The sequence below is a fragment of the Aspergillus nomiae genome, assembly GCF_001204775.2.
Source record: "Aspergillus nomiae NRRL 13137 chromosome Unknown contig00029, whole genome shotgun sequence".
Taxonomy (NCBI): domain Eukaryota; kingdom Fungi; phylum Ascomycota; class Eurotiomycetes; order Eurotiales; family Aspergillaceae; genus Aspergillus; species Aspergillus nomiae.
In genome coordinates, this window is record NW_015378084.1 from 20,374 (window position 1) to 41,901 (window position 21,528).

Below are 21,528 nucleotides of genomic sequence, written 5' to 3' on the forward strand. Positions count from 1 at the left end.
AACGATAACGGATGTTGTGCACATTGGCCGGAATCAGATCATCCTCCAGTCGGCTGATGAGGGAAATTTTCATGAGAAGAGCAAATAAAAATTAAAATTCTGCTCGCCAGATCGTGTAGGGGAAAGAAAAACAGTGGAGAACTATACTGACTAGACTCATAGTGCAGTCATGGCACCATTCCCCCTACTCCATCCGGTTTAGTCGCCCTCCTCTACGGACTCCACTCAGCTCACTATAAACTGCGGAAATCATATCATCCTGTCGGAAGGGATTGGAAATACGACGAGATGGTCCAATCCTCAAAGGATCTACCGATTCTTGTCCGCCTGGATACTCATGCGCAACCCGGGGCGATGCATTTTAAATTACATCTGCAGCACTAAGGCGGGACATCGAGATTGGACTCCTCTCTGCTTTGCCTTCCTTTTTTGTTTTCGATCACAATCCCTCGGCTTCATCAAGAAATGGTTGATACCCCCTCAATCTTCCCTGTCCGAATATGCCGGAATTAGTAAAACTTCAAGTTGCGAGTCGTCCACTCTCCCATACCAGTTCTAATGTCATAGAAATCAGATATACCAATTGCGAATGCCATTGTTGTCTTTTCTTCGTTGCGGTTCCAGCCCCCATCCCTTGGGTGACTCAGTGGAGCATCCACTGCTTCCAGAGCCGTGGGACAAGATATCCCTCGGTAATTATTTCCCTGCGGTGTAACCCAAGAGGCAATGAATTTATGATATACCAGCCAAGAATGGAAACCCCCGTGACAATGCAGTGCTGTGAGCTCTGTTCAGTCCCATTGCAGCCTAACCAACTTTATCCTTCTGCGCTGGATACTCACTTGGGTTTAGTGCCCAGTGATCTTCGGCCGAAGTATAAACGACTGAACTTTCCTTACCTTTGCCTCACCCTGGGCTCAAGTTGTCATTCTCCAACAAAATCAACGCTATCTCATGAACCCCGCTGCAGATCATGCATGCTCAACAAATTAGCTATGGTCCATGATCTTGGTCACGGATTCTTACTTTGACTCATCCCCAGGGGTAACAGGTCTGCCATCAGAAATTTTGGTGTCCAATCAAGTGATATTAAGAAAAGATCACACAAGTTTTTAGATTTCAATCTCAAAGGGAACGCTATATACCAAAACGCTGGATCAAAGTGTCTCGAAGAAACGAAGAACTGAATGACAGGAAAACACCGGTACGCTCATCATGCTCCTCTGTATGCTTGACATTATATCCTCAAGACAATTATGGTAAACGAAGGGGGGAAACAAAAAGTGACTCACCATGTTGGGCCCAACCAGCGGCGCCAAACATGGAGTCGTGGGCTCATAAGCCATTCGTGGGTCGTGGCTGTGCTGATTAAATCCCAAAGGAATAAACACTGATGGTATATTATCAGGAGAAAAGGGCCAAGCGTCGTTAGTATATCTCTAGGTCTTCGAACTCAACCACCAAAGAGTCCTGAGAGCCTACTGTGGACTCGCTCAAGACCGGACCATTCATCATCTCCCACATGGTACTATTGCGAGATATGTTATTCGGCCGACTCGCGTAAACTCCCACGTGGATAAATTTGTCTTCCACGCCGTAGAAGAACCATGTCACCTCCCGTAGCTTCTTCCACGTGCTGCTCACTGCGCTCGGGGTCAGAGCATATGGAACTGCGGATGGAATCTGATACCAGATCCAGAGGGAGTTGCCGATCCGCTCTAATTTGATCCGCAGCGACTGCACAGCCGATGGCCCGCTGTCGGGGAAGCTGAGCGGCGAAAGACACCAATCGGCTCCATCTGCAGTTGCACTGACCGAAGAGACATTGACGGTGCCCGAGCTAAACTCCATACCCGCTTTAACCCATTTGCATGGTCGTGCGATCTGGGGATATCCCGAACGACTCGATCGCATTCCGGAATCCAATGGGACGCTGCCGGACGAGCATGATTGTGGTGCGGCTCCAGCAAAAATCACCAGCCCACCTTGATCCCATTCCATTTCCCAGTCCGCACTAACGGTCACTTCTGCGAGTATGAATGGATTTCGCAGTGACGTAAATACAATGGGTGCTGTGGACGTGTCGCCATTTGGAGGCTTCCGCCAGAGATCGGTATTGGGGCCCGCGGTAAGGGTAAAATATTCCATGCATTGTGGGAGAGAAAATGTTTCTGGCAAATTCAACGCCGTAAACGACGAGCTGGCTGGAGGCATATTGTTTTTCTTATGTATCACCCGAACCAGTCGGTTCACCAAGGGGAAGTCTCGTTCTTTCTTCCTTTTGGTAGGAATCGATTTAATCCCGTTGCTCACTTCTCTCGGAAAGAAATAAAGAAAACAATAATAAATTCCTGCCTCTTTTCTGCCTTACCCCTAATTCTCTAATGTCAGCTTCCGAGGTTTGGACAAGCTGCACACGCAGTTTTCAGATTTTTCAGCAGCGTGAGCATAGAAAATTGGGTCCGAGGGAGAGTAAAAGTAGAAAGGAGAGGAAGAGGGAGATTATCGATAAGTAAGGTGTGTATGATGGTGCTCCAAGGCCAGAAGCAAGGGAGTTGTGGCCTTCAAGAATCCAAGTCCAACCTGGCACTTTTCAAGGCCCTAGTATGGATTGAGTAAGTCCCCCAGGTGCACAGCCAGGAAACAAGAACGGGCCAAGTCTAGACTGGGCGACGATGCAAAATTAAAGCGACGGGCTTTCCAAATATAAATATAAATATAAAAGGAGAGGAAAAAGGATCAAACAACAAACACAAACTTTTATGTCAATTGAGAAAGAGTGGAAGAATAATGTTGAACGCCAGATATGGTGTTTCGATCGGAAAGCCGCGCATAGATCGGCCTCAAGGGAAAGGCTCCAATGGGGAATGAGGAACCAAACATTCAAGCCACAGAGTGACACGAGTATATAAAGTCACAATGACTAAAGTTGCCGATAACATGCAAGGTCGGATCTCAAAGGCTTGGGACGATTCGTGGCAATTGAGCCATGGGGGCTGATTTATAGAGCCGGGGCAGACACTTTGCCCCCCTAAATCAGGGCGGAAAAATAGCCAAGCAGTAGAAATGTCCAACGGAGGAAGAACCACTCTGCTGGAACATGTCCTCATTACTCTGACGGTTCCGAGGCGCTGGACACTCGAACCATGTTATGCGAACGTTTCTTTTTTTTCCCTTCCATCTTCCCGATTTGCCTTTTCCTTTTCCTTTTTTTAATTATTATTTTTTTTTAAACTTCTGCCCTCTGTGCGTAGAAATCATGATTGGATTTTTCTGGCGAGATTTGCTTTTCAGGTTCAGTTCTGCAGCGGATGGGCTGCAGACCAGTTCAGGAGTGGCGGGTCAGATGCTGCATCATTGGGAGACAAGCAGTCCACGCAAGTGGTGAGTTGTGGGGATAATGTTGGTCCAAAGCAGCTGAAACAGAGGACGACAGGGAAAATAAGTCAGAACAGTCCAAGACGTATTGGCCCGACGCTCGTGGCTAGTTCTGGGGATTCAGCAGAGAACTCACAAGGGAGCTGAAAGGAAAAATGGAGAATGGGCGGCAGGTCCGTGGTGGATGGGAGTTAAAGAAAGTAGTACTTTTAGTGTTGTTGCAAGTGGTGTGGGTAAAAGTGTTTATTTAATTGCCCTGTTTGCCACTCCACTCACAATGCGCGATGGGCAACTGCGCCATACCTAGTCCCTTGTGAATGGACGCACTGATGTTTTTTTAACTCCCTCTCTTGAGATATCTATCTATAGAAATTCCTCAGACCTGCCTATTTTGTCAATAGGTTGTGTGTCTCTCATATAAGAAAGCCCCAAGGGTTGGGGTTGTTGGACACCCCGGGTCAAACCCACAGACACCCATACCTATCCAACTGAACTATGGTTACTTGCATAGTAAAGCTGATTGCTAGTCAATATCAACTGAAGCACTATAACTTGTTTCTGTATGTTTCTGAGTTTAATCGCGTTCTAATCTAATTCCTGTTATCTAACTCGTTGATATAAAATTAGTATACCTGAACAATCCACCCAACTCGAGAATGGATCGTATACACGGCCCGTAGGAAACTTGGTTCCAGGGTAATAAACAGACTGTACTGAATCTTAACTCATATTACTCCATTGAACTACACAAGCCAGTTCCCAATACTTATTTCTTGGCTCGTTTATTTGAGTGTCTTTCGGCTTCTAGCACCAGTGTTCAGCGGTATAATGTCAAAAACAAGGATCTCGATTGCGTGAGCTTCTCTAGACTCGTCTAGACCAAGGAACCAGGCATCATGCGAATGCGGGCACACTCCACAGAATGCGGTCCTTATGTGTTTCCTGACCACCATCTTGACAAAAGTCCTGAACGGCGATAGGCTCATAGAAAGAGATACCCTAATCCCAGTGCCTCTCCGTGTAGTATACCCTCCAAATTATTGATGTTCCCACGACTTAGGAGAATGTGACAATCAGGTGTCGGGATCAATAAGAATCGATGGAAATGTTGCCCATACTCCCTACTCAGACATATTGATTGTTTGTTGACTAAAACAACGTCGGGAAAAATACTGCATATAGGCCTAAGTTAATGTGATTATATGCAGGGCAAGGCCAATATGCCACAATGTTTGCTTTTGCAAGAATCCCAATTAGGGCTGGGGATTTCTCATACGGTAACTCCAACCGCTCTAGCTCAAAAATAAGTCTGCAGTACGATTCGTAGAAGCAACTTTAACTTCTCATGAGCATTGCATTTTATCCGGGGTCAATGTCGATCTCTTCTGGTTTGTTTTGCTTTTTATTCTTCGTTTCCTCTCTGTTTAACCTTGGTACTTTTCTCGGCTTTGTGGATCGGGGCTGTGTCGGGCGCAGGTAGCCGGTGGATCAGCAGAATACGCGATCCATGTTATCCTACATCTGAATCTTCTTCAGCTCTTCAGCCCTTCTTTTCAAAACTTTGATCTCGGCAAGCCTTTTATACTTCATAGTTCAGCTTATGAATGCACTATGACATGAGTGCGAAAATCATACGGAACACCCCGTAGCCGTGACTTCGCTTGCCAAGTTGCGAAGACAATTTACCGATAATGTCAACATATAGTCAGCAGTAAGGAAAAAGAAAGCAAAATTAGGCAAATTCTCCACACGTAATCTATACAAATAGTACACGTTGTAATGCTGTCCCAAGCCCTATCAAGTGCTTATTTACATACACATTAGTTCCAGTTCAAGTAAATACTATATCGTTTACAACCTAATCAATATCCTACTGTGCGACCTAACATCCACATAGAGCCTGGCATGGTCATCGCTCACCCAAACCAGAACCGGCATATTCAATGGAAAACCATTCTACATACTCCATTATTTATGTCGGGAAAGAGCCAACATACCCAACTATATTTACATATCGCTCTTGGTACATTTTATTGGACAAACACAGCTACCAACCATCATGTACTATGTACGTCTTGTTCCTTTGTTTAGTTATTTCTTTGTTCTTTAATGACAAATACCCAGTTTTAGACCCCAAACTCATCACACCCACACTCCTAGTAAGGGCTCGAATCTCTAGAGACTCGGCCATATCATTGGTGCCAGCATCTATCTAACGGATACATCCTACACCCCGAGTCCTATAGGCTCTTACTCCTACTTCCGCCTATTCACCAACACAGCTAGAACCAAACAACTTACCTTACCAAGACCCTCATCTTATGGGATTCAATATAATGCTAACCCCCAAACCCACCAGCCCGCGGATATTGCGGGCTACCCTGTTTACGATAGGAGCCAAGTCACTCCCAAATTCCCTCATTAACACATAAGAGTAGATAAGCATACAGAATAATATAGCCAACCCCGTCGGAAGACCGATATTTTCCTACCCTAGTGATATCTATTGGTACGAAACAATGTACAATCTTTCAACCATGAATGCCCGATTTCCAAGGCAGCAAATGCGTCATGCCCCCCGACCATCTACTAGGGTCTTGGCGCTTGATGCAACTCCAACCCCAAACGGGAATACCTAGATACGACTCAATTCATACTAACAATACACAACTCCATCATCAATAACAACCTTCAAAAAACAACCCGGAAATCCAAAAAGAACGACAAAAAGAACAAGAAGGAAAATGGTCTGCTCAAAATGCCAAAAGAAACTCAAATCCACCGAGCTAGCTACTCCCGGCGTCAAACGCAAAAGTGAGATGTACTATGGCTCGCCCGCGACCTCGGTGGGAGGTGGTGGCGGTGGAGAAGGTAGCAAGTCTAAGCCAACGCTAGGGAATACGGGTATTGGCAAGGTATGATTTTCATCTTCGTGTCTTTATTAAACTGGGAATTCGCGGGGTTGGGTTTGGGCAGAGGGTCGGCTGACATGGTAAATTGGGATAGAGCAAGTTGCTTAGCTCCAAGGCTAAGAATCCTTATGCTGCTTATTCGTCTGCTTGTGAGAGCTGTAAGACGAAAACGGAGCAGGGGAGGAAGTTTTGTCAGCGGTGTGCTTATAAGAACAATGGTTCGTTCGTTTATTTTCCTTGTTATTCTTATGTCTTATTCTTGTCCTAATGGTAAACTGGTGGGGATTGCTAATTGATATCTTAGCTTGTCCGATGTGCGGCAAGAGTATGGCGGGGAAGTCAAAGAAGGATCAGCCTATTGTACAGGGACAGAAGTTTAACCTGAAGTAGTCGAAGGGCAAATTTGGGTCGTTTGTTGGTTTGCTGTTCTGCTGGGTTGTTGATGAAGTCGTTTATACTGCCTTGTTTATATTGGGTATGGATTAAACTAGGTTGCATGGCGTTTTGGGCTCTGTTGATACTGGAAATCAAAGAACGGCTGGAGAATTGCGAATAATGATATAGTAAATTCAAAAGCTAGTTATACATGACATACAATATATATGCAGTTCTGGCCCATTTCGGGCATAGGCACTTCCCACTGGATCAAATCGCTCAGTTTCTTCAGTTCTATCAGTACACTCCTTCCACATCCCAGCACAGGATCTGATCATTCTCAGACAGAATACCTAGCAAGCCGTACACCCCGCTTAACCAACTATTTACCGCTCAGCCAACATGTTTTTGATGTTGCTGTAGTACTGTGGCAGTACAAAGGGGGCAATCTCCTCCTTGGTCAGCCACTTGAAGTCCTGGAGATTCTGCGTGTTGGCGGCCAGATCAGCCTGTCCAGCCATAATTCGAGCCTTCATGAAGAAAGTCTTTTCGCCCAGATGCTCCGTGCCATTGGCCGTGTCCACCCTCGGCTTTTTGAAGTTGTAGACGTGGTGGCCAACGGGGTGGAAGCCCACCATCCAGGTGTTCATGTTAACACCAGCGGCTTGCGCAAGAGTACGTTCAGCAGCCTGTGCGGCACAAGACACGTTAGTATTACGCCCGATATAGAGCAAAGGGAAAGCAAAGGGAAAGGGCACAGGGATAGGTAATCTCCAGTGTACTCACCAGTCGAAGAGTTTCCTCCTGCTCCACCGGAGAGCTGGGGAGCTTCCAGTATCCCTCCTTAGTCTGAACCAGAAGATAGAGTGTCCTCTGAAGGGCCCGGTTCAGGCTTCTCTGGTCGTTCTTCTGATCCGCCTCCGTTACTCGGGGGAATGGCCTGGGGATCTCCTCCTTCTTGCTGGTGTCTTGGGAGGTAGCATTGACTGTGGCTTCCGCATCCTGCACAAGCATCTCCACCTGATGCTCCGGTTCGGCCTCGACGGCTCCCACAAGAAGTTCATCGTTCCATGCGTCCTTCGAGTACGCATTGTACTTGCCGATGTCACGCGCGGGCGTCTGGCGCTCCCGGATTTTACGCTTCCAGTCTTCGTCCGCTGGCGTTCCTCGCTTAAAGTAAAAGTATTTGGTGAATGGAAGCGCCAAACGCTCGTTCAGTCGCTTCTGGTAGAAATAGTATGCTTTCTCAAATTGTGAGAGGTCGCGGGTAATCTGAGGGGGGCGGGATAGGGCCACGCCGGCATTGATGGTGTAGACGGGCTTCACAACGGGGAAGGTAGTTGTAGCGGTAGAGGTAGTTTCTGAAGAAGGCTGTGCAGCGGCCGAGGAATAACTGCGGCGAACAAGGGTCTCTTGACAGCTTCTGCACACTTTGGGGTCGGCAATCGAGGGCCCTAAACAGAGTCAGTACGGCATATAATTGGCCATTGGTGTATCGACAAAAGACGTACGCAAAACAGACGCTATGCGCCTGGCACCATTGGATCCCGACGACATCTCGCCGACTGTGTTTGCTGGATACTGACGTGCTTGTCAACAGTCCGATGCCGATATTGCGAGAAAAGTTGGCGGTCACCTGTCCGCTGAGAGAGCACCGGAGACACTAAACCCGGGGAGGTTAGACTCTCAGGTGACCCGCCATTTTTCTTCCTTTAAATTTTCTCCCGTTGTTCCTCTTACTTTCTTTTCTTCTTCACAGCACCTTTTCCTTATCGTCACTGTGTTTAGATTCTCCACGACCAGTCGATCATTTACCGGTGCTCAGAGTGAGTACTTATTTGCGGCTGATTTCGCTAGCGGTACCTTCTTCAAAATCAAGGCGTACTGTTAGATAGATGCTGCATACATCCCCTGACATTACTACACTATTTGCTTGGGGGTTTGCGATCCATTGTAGATTATGACAGAGTGGCTCTGTTTTCCATCGCCTGTGAGGAGACTCGCCAATATATCATGGTTGTATACTTGGTAATGTAAAAATAATTCTCCTAGTGAGAGTGCTGGTTACAGATCAGGCAATGTGGCTGGACGCTGGTTCTTAGGCGACATTCCAGACTCTTTCTTCCGTTCCAAAAACACGCAGCTTATTACCGTAGAGCTTCCAAAACTCTGCGTCTTGCCGGGGTATTAGTTCTCCATTGGCGACTTTCCGCGTAATGTCGACGGATCTGCTAGATTTACGCGATTTGAGCGCCATATTTTCAACTTGATCTTTAATCTCTTCAACATCAAGCGCATCAAATCTCGTGCCAAGCTTGGTGCTCGTCGGTGCCTTGAGTGTCGTCTTCGATTCCTTCTCTGCAGTGTCCTTCAGGCTTTCTGGGGCAGCCAAGGTTGTAGTGTTCGAACCCGTAGTATCCGGCTGACCTTTCAATTCTACCGGTTCCAGGAGCTTGGAAATGCCTCTGTCACGGAGCTGAGCAGAGAGCTTGATAAATATCCGAGCTGTAAGCAGGCTGTCATAACCTGCCTCGTGGTCGATTTTCTGGCTGTTATATTTGGAATGCTGATCATGTATACCTGGTCAAGAATTAGCTTAGCACAACAATCATCCAAGACGAGGCAGTTTCCGCACGTATGTTCGGGGTATTTATATGAAGAAGGTTATCGTTGATCTCGCTCAAAGACGATTTGGGGATGATGGAACCGCAATCGTGCGTAGCCATGTATTTTGTATCCATCAAAATTGGAAACATCTCATGAGCTATTGCTTGGAATTCTTCCAACTTATCCGGAAGTAGACCGAAAAAGCAACGATAAAGATATACCACATCCGTGAAAAGGTTATGTCCTACCAGCACAGGCCGGCGGGTTTTTAAGCACTGCTGCAATTTGTCAGAAAACTCGTGTAGTGAGACCTGTGGTTCCACGGCTCTCGAGTTTTTCATTATGCCCCCAAAACAAAATGGACCAATATCTGAGAGATCGCCACCGGATAACGCCTCCATAATCCATCTAAATCCAATCTGTCTCCGGACTTGCTCTCGAGCCCGAGCCATCCTCTGTTCTCGGGTAGCCTTCTCGCGGTCTTCGTCATAGTCGATGACTTGAATGAAAGCAGGCCTGCTGATAGTCACTAGAGACGGGTATTCGACCTCTATTAGCTGATGAACAAGCCTCTTTTGAAAATTGTTTAAGACCGATGGCATGAACTTGGGCTTTCGAGACGCGGTGTAGTGTTTTGGCGGGGGTATGTTGAGATAAGCCTCACGAGCCTAGCGACGTTTAATTGCGGAGCAAAGCAATAAATTCAAAGATAATCTACCTGTCCAAGCGCAAGCCAGTCATCAACAAGATGTCGCACAGCCTCCAGGAACGCCAGAGAGTCATGTTCTGTCTCTTTAACGTCGATCATTTTGCGCACAGAGGTACGGCCATACCTCTCAGTAGCTCTGGCTATGGCTATTGTCTCTTCTTCTCGTGACAAATAGTGAACACCATCATTATAAAGGGAATCCAAACAGAAACCATTCCCCAAGAGAAATTCAACGGCTTCAATAGATCTTAGTTCTATTATCTCGCAGATACGAAACTTGAACGCATACCGCTGCTTTGGAAACACATATCCCTCTCCACTTCTAATCTACGGTCGATTGTCGGATTCAGGTAAAGGTTATAGGGTTTTAGAATGTAGGTCCCTGTGTTCATGGCCATCAATACCTCTGACTCAATCCTCGAGAACGGGCATCTCTTACCTGACTCGGTGTCTTCATGACAGATTGTCAGACCAACTTGCACTATTCGATACTTATCGGCTGATTCTTTGACTTCCGCATAACGCTCCTGTAGCGTAGACTTTTTGCTATTTGGCCCACTTGAAGAGCACGCAATCCCAGAAAATTCAAAGTCTATAGAAACGAAACTGCAGGACGCTATGTCATCCAGTATCCTGGGAAGGAAGAAGGGGAAAGTCTTAGGCGTGATATCCATCTCGTACCGTCTCAGGAGACTTATGGACACAAGACCTGGGCCGGAATGAGTATACTAGAATCAGGTCAAAATAGTTAATTCACTAGGTAGCAATAATAGTGCTTGCTGAATTGTATACGATCACGTTAATATGCAGATCGGCTTGTATCTTTCATGTGAAGTGGACCAGGGTCCAGTTAGTAATGTGAATCTCAATTCATTTCTCCAGTGGAGCTGTGATATTCCTGCTTTTTGTATATATAACTCAGGCCCGTACAATGTGAAAATAACCAGTTCGTAGTTCAGTTAAACCTCGCAATTAGATAGGAGACTTCCCGATCGTTGTATGGCAGACAGCGCAGATCCACCGTCCCGTGACATCAGACCCCAGATTCGGCCACATCAGATTGAGCCGAGGGAAAAGGAACCCCGACTTGCAACCCGTCCAACCTGAAAGTTAGTGTCAAGACACGTCCTCCTGTTAGCTGCATCCCAACCACCCCTGAGATACAATTGAGCGTGAATTGTGCCTTTAAATCTTCACTGCATATATTGTAACCACTACGCGAACCACATACCCCCACATTAATCATCTATCGCATCCTCCGCTGGCGGTGAAACAATGGCCGCCGAGGGTTCCGTGTCGGCGTCGCAGTCGCAACTCTCGACCTCCGCATCGTCCCTTTCACCTTCGAAGATCTGCTCAAAAACCTACAAGAAAGCTTCTCAGCTCTTTTTAACTCGTCGCCTACAAGAAACTCTAGCCACTCTTGAACCCATTCTTGTACCCAGTCCGGCAAATGACGACCAATATGCCAACGGTAACGAGTCCCTACCACCGATTGCTATGGCTCAAGCTTCGGTGAGGATCAAAGTTTGGAATTTATACATCACACTGCTGAGCGCGATACTTGACTTGGGACCCGAGGAAGGAAAAGCAACGTTCGGCCAGAAAGAGTGGAAGGCTATTTCCACCAAAGTGCGCGAGGGCGAAATCTGGGAGACAGTTGTTCAAACGGGTTATAAAGGCCGTGAGGGCTCAGTCGATGCCGAGGTCGTATATAATTTGTCAGTAATTCTTATCCTGGTCTATTGCTGATTCTATTGTGACTAACTACGGGCAGAGCGACATTGTTATTGAATCATTCTCCTTCCCAGCAACTCAATCAGCAACGACTCGAGCACTACCTTTCATCATATGGTCAACCAAATCTGGACATTGCCGAGCATTTGCAGAATTCTCCCAATCAACAATCTAAGGCCCGAGTTAATGGCGGCACCGACACGCCGAGAGATTTGACGTCTCGGGTTAGGATAATTGAGCTTTTTACCCTCCATGTTCTTCCTAGGAACGAAGAATGGGACTATGCGAGCGAATTCATCAACTTTAGCGAGGTCCTCGATGAAGAGCGAAAAGAGATGTTCTTGCAAACTCTCGATGGGCTTAAGGAAGAGAGGGAGCAGGGCGAACTGCGCGCTGCAGCGCTTCAGCGGGAGAAGGACGCCCAGCTAGAGAGAGAAATACAGGAAGCGGAACGCCAAAGGGCAGAGGAAGAGGCCGCTGCGGCTCAGCACTCTCAAAAGGGACATGCGCGTGACAACAGTGAGGTGGATTACGGCATTGAGAAGACCAACACGAACAAAAGTGCCAAGGGCAGAGGGAAGGGCGAGAAGCAATCTGGTAGTAAGGCAAGTACGTCAGCCAATCGAACTGCTTTTTCGCCCACTGGTTCGAAGAAGAGACCGGAGAAGCCTGTATCCCGGCCCGGACAAACGCGAGCTTTGGCAAACGTACTACGCAACCTGTTGCGATATATCTCGAGGACGGTCGCCGGTAACCCAATGTCGTTCGCCCGGACGCTGCTGTTCCTGCTGGGGATCTTGGTGGCACTCAGCAGGCAAGGCGTGCGGGAACGTCTCCGGAGAATCACCGGAGCTGGATGGCAAAAAGTCAAGGGAACCGTCGGAATGGGTGTGAAAGTGAGCTACATTTAGGTTCACATTTTTAGTTTCTTTTATTCCCCATAGTCGCTGCCTTACAGGCTAAACATGGGTGTTCATGCGGGCGTCTGGTGGAAACCTAGACTGGATTTTTCCGCCGATGTTATATAGGATTGTTTCTTTTCCTTTGTAAATTTACCTACAAGACTTACGTGCGCTTCAGAAAGTACTTTTAGGACAATAGTCACGAAATAAATATATCAAATAAAATGCCCTACCACTTGTCGTGCCCAGTGTTCCTAGTATTACTCTAACAACCGGAATCTTTCTTCGAGCCCATGCCACCAGCACACGTCACTTCCTACCAGAGCAAATCCCACAACCCTCATGCCCATTCTTCCCACGCACTCTAGCCCTCCACCACCGAACCAAATTCACAAAGCAATGTGCAACAGAAGCCCACTCAACTGTACACGAAACCGGAAAGTTCTTCACCTTAACATGCAAGTCGACCAGCGTCCACATAGCATGCAACAAGATTCCCAGTCCCGTACTCTACGCTCAGACCACAGATATACCTTTTACCAAGCCCACCACCGCAGGAACGCAGGCGGATGGGAAAGACATAAACAAATTCTAGTGAGGAAGACATATAAATCTATATCAAATACGACGGTGGATATGACACTTTGACCCAAACGGGTCTACAATACTCTCGTTGCGAGATGAGAGAGCACAGGGCCGGAATCTATCATTCAATACTGCGATAGTTTGAGATGTGAGGAAGAAGATGCAATATCCGGTATAATGTTTGCTGTATGGGAGAGAGACAGCGGGTCAGCCTATCAGAAGCAAACATTTATATACTACGGATCGATCTTCAGAAGGGAGAGCTCCCGCCGTTTGAGGCGGCTATGTCCATTGTAGGTACAGCTGATTCAATACTAAGTGTGCTAGCTAGCAGGCTCGGGCCCAATTGCTTAAACATACTCTTATATATATCCGATAGAGTAACCCCGCTGGACCTCCAGAGCTCGAATTCAACTGTATCCGGTAAAAGAGCAATAGCCCAGTCAGCTGTGCCAAACGCACCTAACAAATTTCGCAATCAACACCTCCGCTAGCACCATTGTATTCGCGCCATCAGCTGACCTCGTCATCACTATATTCGAGGCGGTAGTCGGGGTACATACCGTGAGGATATGTCTCGGCAATATGGCCCGATCAAGAAGCCCGTGCTGATCAGCAGCGAGAATAACTTAGACGGCGGCCAGGAACAAGCTCGGAACGACGAGAACCGACATAGCCTGGACGAGAGTTCAGTGAATGAAGGGGTCTATGGAGCCGGAGGCTTAGTCCCGAGATGGAGAAGATGAGCGCCACTGTGCCGTAGGGAATGCTACGTCCGGGTCGGAGCATGCCGTCGGTTTTGGCTACACTCGGGAAGTGCCTAGTAGGCTAGGGTGTAGACGATGCCGATCCCGATGAGGAGCTATAGGTGTAGGATGAGGAGAAGGGTTGTGCTTGGGATCTGCTGGATGCGGGCCGTGCGTGCTGGCTGTCTTGTCATTGTCGGTTGCGCATTGGCTCGTTCTGAAGATAAGGCATGCAGGACTGGGTTCGTAGTTGTATGCAGAGTCAGGGATTCATATCACCTGTTTGGGTTTATATTAGCTTGATTAAGCCTCTTTTCATGGCACTTGGCTCTTGCGTGCAGGTTGATTATTATGAAGATGAATTAAAGGCTCCTGTAGAATCTGATATCACGATAAAGAGTCTCCATTGCGAATCTTGACTTTACGAACGGCGCAAGGCACCAGTAACTTGGAATCAGTGTCCACCATTCTCATGCCTGATAGTTCAAAATGGCTACTTTGCACTCGGTGCCATAAGGAATGTACTACTGTCTGATTTGCTGCGGTTCCCGAACTTCGCTGCTCTCAGGCTCCCAGTGTATGAGCAAGATATTTGCAAATACATGTTATCTTGAGCCGGGATGTGATCGCCCTTAGCTACTCATTTCGATCACCGATTAAACCTGATCCTGTAGCTAATACGAACTGCATATCGCAGGGATTGTCAAAAGTATACATGGGGCTGTTACAGTGCTCCGTTCCAGCATACCTTCAGTGTATATCCACTTCCCATAATACATGACGGGTGCTATGAAGACACTAACAATGCAGAGTCATCATATGCTACGATGCATTCAGCTTTCATGTGAAAGCTGTATAAACAATGTTTTGTTGACCCTGAAACGTGAAAGTCTTGGGTCCGTAGATCGATCAAATTCGCATAGATGACCAGGGGTAAATAGTCAGGAGGCGTGGATAAAACATGTACCGCGCGACAGGGCTGAAGAAATAAATCTACAGCCGCTTCCATTTTACCCCCAAAGAACAGATGTAGAACAAGCAAGAAAATCTTATCTTTGAAGCCACCTGGAGTTAGAGCTTGAAAAATACCTACCCCTCTTGATGGATCAGTTCACTAATGCAGTTGGACTTTAATTCTTGGTAATTTGGGGTAGAGAGTCACCGAGTAGGGCTACCGTCGGATAAGAACTAAGAAAGGCAAAAGCCTCGGCTGAACGAAGCTCTCATCTTGGCCCGACATCTCCCGTGACAATGGGGTTAGTCAGAACGAGACACCAACCCCAGGTTGTCTTACTATCAATCACAAGCATTTCTAGAGCCAAAGGGCAGCCTTAAGTCACTGATCCTGCACCAGGTGACGACGGCAGCTTGGACTGTCAGTGGCCAGAATGTCTCGTTCAGCATGTGAAGAACTGACTGGCTGAAGACATTAGGGTTGGTTCCGTCATGTCATTGGTGCAGGGTGATGAGGTCACACTCTGGGGGAACCGCACTTGGCTTGACTGCGAACTGCGGAAGAAAGTTGCTTCAAGTTATTTATCCCGATACCTCGGGATGAGATACGTCACGTACGGTAGATGTCTGGCTGGCATTGTAGAGAACACGGCCAGCGGAAGACGTGGAAAGGAAAGCAAGCATATATGTAAAAAGCCTCCAAAGGCTTGTAGACTGACTGTATTTAATTCCGCTTCGATTCAAAGAACCTTGTTGCTTGGACTCTCATGGTGATTCGGTTGAATCGTGGCTGTCTTCCGCTCGTCCAGCGAGCTTCCCTCCGCTTCCCCGTCAGAGCTCCTCCACGGCCGGTTCGCTGTAACAAGAAGCCTAAAAAAGAAAGCCGCCACTTGACCCGAGCCCGTTTAATGATCCCCATTCCCGAAAATTATCTATTATTATTTCTAAATCCTTTAACCCCAGAGTGTGCCCCCCCTTTCCCTATCCACCAATTTAAATACCCTGTGTCAGTTGTGCCGAGGGACGTCGTAGCTATACTTCCGTATCTCCCCGTATTTTAAGGTCGCCCTGTGAATGTCCGATATCGTCGATATCCTTTTCTTTAAGAAAAAAAGTCATCCCTGGCGCTCGATTGACGATTGAGTCATCTTTCTCTCGACCTCCTTTCGCTTCAATTCTTTTCCCTTTCGCGTGCCGCTGTTCTCCCCATACCGTCGCATTGACCTAGACCACTATACTTCCTCATTGGAAGGGCATTGCACCTCAATTGACTCGAAAACAATTCAGTAATTGCACAAACACAGTCGCCCACCATGTCGACGAAGAGTGCGCAAGGCAATGGCAATGGCAACAGCAAGAAGCCTACTTCTCCGGCTGTGAACTTGATCGGTAAGGCTCATTTTGTCCAACTCAAAAAGGTCGCACGTGCTAACCTGTGAACCAGCTGGTGGTGGCGCCGGAATGATGGAGGCGCTCGTATGTCATCCTCTAGGTACGGGAATACCCAATTCAAGATTTCTTCAGAGGCAATGGCTCACTGTCATGGTTAGATACCGTTAAGGTCCGGATGCAGCTTTCGCGGCGTGCCAGAGCCCCGGGTGTAAAACCCCGCGGGTTTGTTGCCACTGGTGTTGAGATTGTGAAGAAGGAGACCGCTCTGGGTCTCTACAAGGGTCTAGGAGCTGTCCTGGGAGGTATTGTTCCCAAGATGGCTATCCGTTTCACCTCCTATGAGTGGTACAAGCAAATGCTTGCGGATGAGACGGGACATGTCACAAGCAAAGCAACTTTCCTTGGTAGGTTTTCGCACATCACCTCGTGTTCTATTGCCTGGAAAACTGACAAGTTTCATTCAAACAGCCGGTCTCTCTGCTGGTGTTACCGAAGCTGTGGCAGTCGTCAACCCTATGGAAGTCGTCAAGATTCGTTTGCAAGCGCAGTATCACAGTTTGGCCGACCCTCTCGATGCCCCTAAGTACCGCAGTGCCCCGCATGCACTTTTCACCGTGATCAAGGAAGAAGGGTTCAGCGCTCTTTACCGTGGTGTCTCCCTGACAGCCCTCCGACAGGGAACAAACCAGGCCGCCAACTTTACTGCATACAGCGAGCTGAAGGCTGCGCTCCAAAAATGGCAGCCCGAGTACGCCGATACTCAGCTCCCCTCTTACCAGACGACCGTGATTGGTTTGATCTCCGGTGCCGTCGGTCCCTTCTCCAACGCCCCCATCGACACAATCAAGACGAGGCTGCAAAAACCCGTGCTGAGCCTGGCCAATCAGCTGTGTCGCGTATCATGGCCATCGCCAATGATATGTTCAAGCAGGAAGGTGCACGCGCTTTCTACAAGGGTATTACTCCTCGTGTGATGAGAGTGGCTCCTGGTCAGGCCGTCACCTTCACCGTGTACGAATTCCTCAAGGGCAAGCTGGAGAAATCCAACTGGGCCTTTGTGGGAGGTAGTTTTGAGGAGTAGATGTGGCACCCCTGGAGGGAGTGGCCACTGCGTGTTCTCGAAAGCATTTGATACCATGAGCATGGTGGCGTTTTCGATTGCAATGCGATCTCTGCATCATCAGTACATATCATTGTCGTTATCTTCTGGGCTTCTTGACGGCCATTTAGATTTGATCTTATAGCGTGGACTGTACATAGTTCTTTTTCTTTTTCTTTTTCTTTTTCTTTCTGTTAGTTTTGTTGTTATACCTTTTCCTATGTTCAATTAGTGAAGATATTAAACAAATTCGAGACCAAGTTGCCTTGAATCGGTTGAGTGAAGACCAGTTGTTTAGAAAATAGGACAGGTGAATGTCGGCGTAAATATCCCGAAAACTAAGGCTAATGCTAAGACCCCACTTGTCCAAGCACACCGCTTCTGACCTTCCCCTCAGCAGTCTCCAGAGACAACACCGCAGCCCGGTTGACAAGTCACATCTACACAAGAGACCAGGCTACGGCGGGTGTTCGTTGAAAATGCAGTCAGGAATCTCGGGTAAGCAGCCATACTGCAGGGTCTTGCATCCTACGATTACCATAAAGCGTTGCCCCGCGGCTCTCTACTGGACCGAAGTATGCACAGGAAACACTAACAACCATTATATTGATTAGTCTCTTCGGAGCTACATGATGCCTTCAATAACTTCGTCTCGGACTCATCAATCTTCTGCCTCCCGGTGAATATCACCGCTGAGAGCCTGACTCCCCTTTCGCCCATCCCCTTCTCCTCTCCGGGTGCTTTCTACCCCTCTCTCTCTCAGCTCTCCTCCGTCCTCCAGCCGAAAACCCCCATCTATCTTCTTCTTCGCCGTCCGGAGTCTGGGTCATCGTCCCTCGTCGCCTTGACCTACATCCCCTCCAATGCTCCGGTGCGCGCCAAGACCCTTTTCGCTTCAACCCGTGCAACGCTGGTGAGGGAACTAGGCAGCGAGAAGTTTGCCTCGACGGTCTTCGCAACTGAAGAGGATGAGATTGTGGGTCAGGAGGCGTGGAAGGAAAGAGATGCCGAGAAGAACGGCTCTAGCAAGAGCCGTTCTCAGCGCGAGGAGCTCATGGGCGAGAAAGAGCGGGAGTTGGAAGCCGTCCGGAGAGCCGAAGATGAGGCGAGAAGTGGCACCCCCGGTAGGGACATCGGAATCGGGGGTTCCTTTGCTAGAAGAAATGGTGGTATCGGAGCACCATCCAGCATGCAGTACAAGATGCCTGTGGATGACGAGGCAAATAATGCTCTGGGCAGTCTCCAGCCGGGTGACCTGGTGCAGCTGGTAAGTCCATGTGGAGAGCGAAGAAGAATTTCCAACTTGTTGAAGGTTTTGATTTGAGTGCTAACTCTACTTTCCCCTAAATACAGGCCATTGATATTCCAAGGGAGACATTCGTCCTTGCTGGGGTAGAGAACGGGACTGTCCCCAGCTCCGTCGAGTCTCACATCTCCCCATCTTCGCCACGTTATACATTTTATCATTATCCCGATACTGACGTGGTGATCTTCGTCTATACTTGCCCGTCGGGTTCGTCGATCAAGGAGCGTATGCTATATGCTAGTTCCCGAATGTACGCCCTCCAACTGGCCGAAGACCAAGGTCTGAAGATTTCTAAGAAGGTACGAGTTCATGTCGTGAGCAGATGTTTGATTGAGACAATTAACGATGAGTGTGCAGATCGAAGCATCTTCGCCCGACGAGATCACAGGCGACAGGCTGCAGGAGGAAGTGAGCCCGCCACAAAACGACGGACTAAACCGTGGATTCGCAAGACCGAGAAGACCCGGCAGGTAGAGGGTGCTATCTTCCAGCCTCCTAGATTGCTATCTTTCCATCATCTCTCTTCTTCTGTAATTAAGTTATCTTTTGGAGGTGCCCGAGACAGCGGAATCCTTGGCTTATCGCTCTAGCAAGGGACAGGAACGTAGAACGCGGAGTAGTCGTTTCCGCCATAGACTCGAACCGAACAAGACCGACAAGCGGTGAAAGTGACCATCGCGCGGGGTCAATGATTTCGAAAACTTTTCTTTTGGTAGAATAAGTCCGTCCTCGAACTTCCCAGGTTTATAATCTTCGGACACCCATCTCGATCCTTCTCTAGTCGCGTACATTCAAAGCAGTAGAAAGCATCACTGATTCCTTCGCCACCGCAGACGATGCACTTGTTCTGGTAGTTACCGAACGAGCACTCATCGCAGATCCGAACGAGAGTCGTGGGGCGCACGTAGGAATCGCACACGGGGCATTTGCCGTCACACTTGTCGCACAGTCGGCCGATGGAGATACCCGGCTGCTTGCGGCACATAACGAGATCGGGGTGGTGGCGAGACATGGTGACTTCAGAAAGCGAGACAAAGGCAACAGAAGCTCAAGTGGAATGGCTAACAACAGGGAATAGAGAAAACTCCGAGTGAGAAACGTTCTTCGCGAAAGAAAAGTTTCAATTATAATGATTGGCAAATGCCCTAGTAAGTGTTGTAGGACAGAGGGAGTTATGAACCTGAGCGAAGGTGTTCGAGAAGACGAAGGAAAGGGAAGAAGTTTCCATGCGGAACTTACGCTCCATATCAGGAATGTGGTCCGTGCGTAGACAGGACACGGGAGGCCCGCCGTTCATATCGCGATACCGAGTAGTTTTCAGAGGATCGATTCTGCAGATCTGAGGAGTCAACTTTAACGCAGGTTGTCTTCACCGTCTATTTCATGCTTACCGCATAATCGATAGTCGGTGCCACACACTTGTTATTCCCCACCTATATTAGCGTGTTTGTGTCGAGGCGCGTTTGACTACTTTGGAACAGACAGATATGGCTGAAGGGTAAGCGGTCAACTCGATACAGCTCCGAGACAGCTGCTGACAGCGTATATGAGTAGGACACTGGCCTCGGCAGTTGTACTGCCCGAACAGGACAACCTTCCCCCATCCCCGGATGCTGGTTTGAAGCGAAGAAATTCCGTTGCGGAAGCCGACTCAGAGAGCAAACGCCGTCGCCTTAGCTCACAACAAGAGCACACGGGCGACCGATCACCTGCGGAGCGCAAACAATCTTCCCCGGATGGAGCGGAACGTAAACCAGAACGGAGGCCCGGCCGAGGTGGACGTGAGGAGGAACGCAAGCGTGGACAACGTCTATTCGGTGCTTTACTGGGGACGCTTTCGCAGAGCTCGAATTCGGCGGCTCAGAAGCGGCGTGCGGATATTGAACGGCGACAACAGGATAAGCTTAAGTTGCAGGATGAAGAGTACGACGAGTTGAAGAAGAAGAGACGGGAGGAACGGGTCGCTCTCCGGAAGAAGGAGCAGAGGCTCTATGAAGAGGAATCGGTAGGTTTTCTTGGATCGGGGTATCGTCTACTTTCCGGTGTAGGGCTGACAAGCGGATGATCATTTACAGATGCGCACGCGACACTCGAATCTACTGGCAATGTCTCATTTCCTCAAGACAAAAACTGAGCCTGTATTAGTATGCCTACCTGCCTCATCTACAACCCTGGACTTAACTAACACTGTCTCTACAGTACTATAAGCCATGGCAGCTTCGGTCCGGAGATGAAGCGATCATACGTGAACAGGTTGAAGAAGCAGAAGCCACAGTTGCTCGAGAGGTCGCAGAATTCGAGGCGCGTTATCCAGCCCATGAAGAGGAGCCTCCGAAGAAACAAGACGAGGGTGCACAACAAGAAGACCGTGACCAAGCCCCTGAACCTGAAGCAGAACTTAAAGAGGACAAGGATGCAACCCGTGAGACTGACACGTTGGGTGCTGAGACTAACCACAACAGAGACTCTGAAGCAGCTCCACACGATGCTACGGCTGCTACTACTAATAATATATCTATCAATAATGACCATGCAGACGTTCATCGAGGAGCTGACGACGACGGTGGCGAGGTTGTCGAGGATAACGAGGATACAGTGATTTACTAAATGCAAGGCGATACCAAATTTTTTCCGTTGGTTCTCAACTTTTTTATTTATCTTAAATTTTTTTTTCTCCTAACACCGACTGGTATGTATGTATGTGAGCTATCATTGGGAGGTGTCTCCTGCATCTAAGGAATCGTACCTTAACGGGCACAACCGAGGCTATGGATTATCCGGCGGAGTCAACAACTTAGCGGCATTTGGCTCTGAAGATCACTACAA

At 48.2% G+C, this 21,528-nt stretch overlaps 6 protein-coding genes across 6 annotated transcripts; 3 read left to right on the top strand and 3 right to left on the bottom strand.

Annotated features, from left to right (window-relative positions):
• Positions 1 to 1,428: 1,428 nt before the first annotated feature.
• Positions 1,429 to 2,214, bottom strand: ANOM_001901 (uncharacterized protein; the record flags this gene model as incomplete). Its single annotated transcript, XM_015547158.1, has 1 exon — positions 1,429 to 2,214. One exon carries the CDS (start codon positions 2,212 to 2,214, stop codon positions 1,429 to 1,431), a length of 786 nt encoding a protein of 261 aa, XP_015410452.1.
• A 3,908-nt stretch (positions 2,215 to 6,122) lies between these two features.
• On the top strand, positions 6,123 to 6,680 carry ANOM_001902 (cysteine-rich PDZ-binding protein; the record flags this gene model as incomplete). Its single annotated transcript, XM_015547159.1, has 3 exons — positions 6,123 to 6,293; positions 6,385 to 6,508; positions 6,595 to 6,680. 3 exons carry the CDS (start codon positions 6,123 to 6,125, stop codon positions 6,678 to 6,680), a joined length of 381 nt encoding a protein of 126 aa, XP_015410455.1.
• Positions 6,681 to 6,874: 194 nt separating this feature from the next.
• Positions 6,875 to 10,080, bottom strand: ANOM_001903 (mitochondrial 54S ribosomal mL46 domain-containing protein; the record flags this gene model as incomplete). Its single annotated transcript, XM_015547160.1, has 6 exons — positions 6,875 to 7,354; positions 7,452 to 8,119; positions 8,177 to 8,239; positions 8,817 to 9,245; positions 9,301 to 9,940; positions 9,991 to 10,080. 6 exons carry the CDS (start codon positions 10,078 to 10,080, stop codon positions 7,052 to 7,054), a joined length of 2,193 nt encoding a protein of 730 aa, XP_015410454.1. The 3' UTR covers positions 6,875 to 7,051.
• A 1,176-nt stretch (positions 10,081 to 11,256) lies between these two features.
• Positions 11,257 to 12,629, top strand: pex26 (the record flags this gene model as incomplete). Its single annotated transcript, XM_015547161.1, has 2 exons — positions 11,257 to 11,702; positions 11,759 to 12,629. The coding sequence occupies 2 exons, from the start codon at positions 11,257 to 11,259 to the stop codon at positions 12,627 to 12,629; spliced, it is 1,317 nt and encodes a 438-aa protein (XP_015410457.1).
• Positions 12,630 to 16,218: 3,589 nt separating this feature from the next.
• Positions 16,219 to 21,309, top strand: ANOM_001905 (uncharacterized protein; the record flags this gene model as incomplete). The annotated part of the gene is made up of 15 exons (XM_015547162.1): positions 16,219 to 16,294; positions 16,350 to 16,397; positions 16,456 to 16,701; positions 16,766 to 17,089; positions 17,146 to 17,361; positions 17,702 to 17,718; positions 17,768 to 17,894; positions 18,011 to 18,663; positions 18,750 to 19,001; positions 19,060 to 19,110; positions 19,484 to 19,606; positions 20,145 to 20,200; positions 20,257 to 20,707; positions 20,778 to 20,846; positions 20,902 to 21,309. 15 exons carry the CDS (start codon positions 16,219 to 16,221, stop codon positions 21,307 to 21,309), a joined length of 3,117 nt encoding a protein of 1,038 aa, XP_015410456.1.
• ANOM_001906 (PHF5 family protein) lies at positions 19,388 to 19,714 on the bottom strand (the record flags this gene model as incomplete). The annotated part of the gene is made up of 1 exon (XM_015547163.1): positions 19,388 to 19,714. One exon carries the CDS (start codon positions 19,712 to 19,714, stop codon positions 19,388 to 19,390), a length of 327 nt encoding a protein of 108 aa, XP_015410459.1.
• Positions 21,310 to 21,528: the final 219 nt, after the last annotated feature.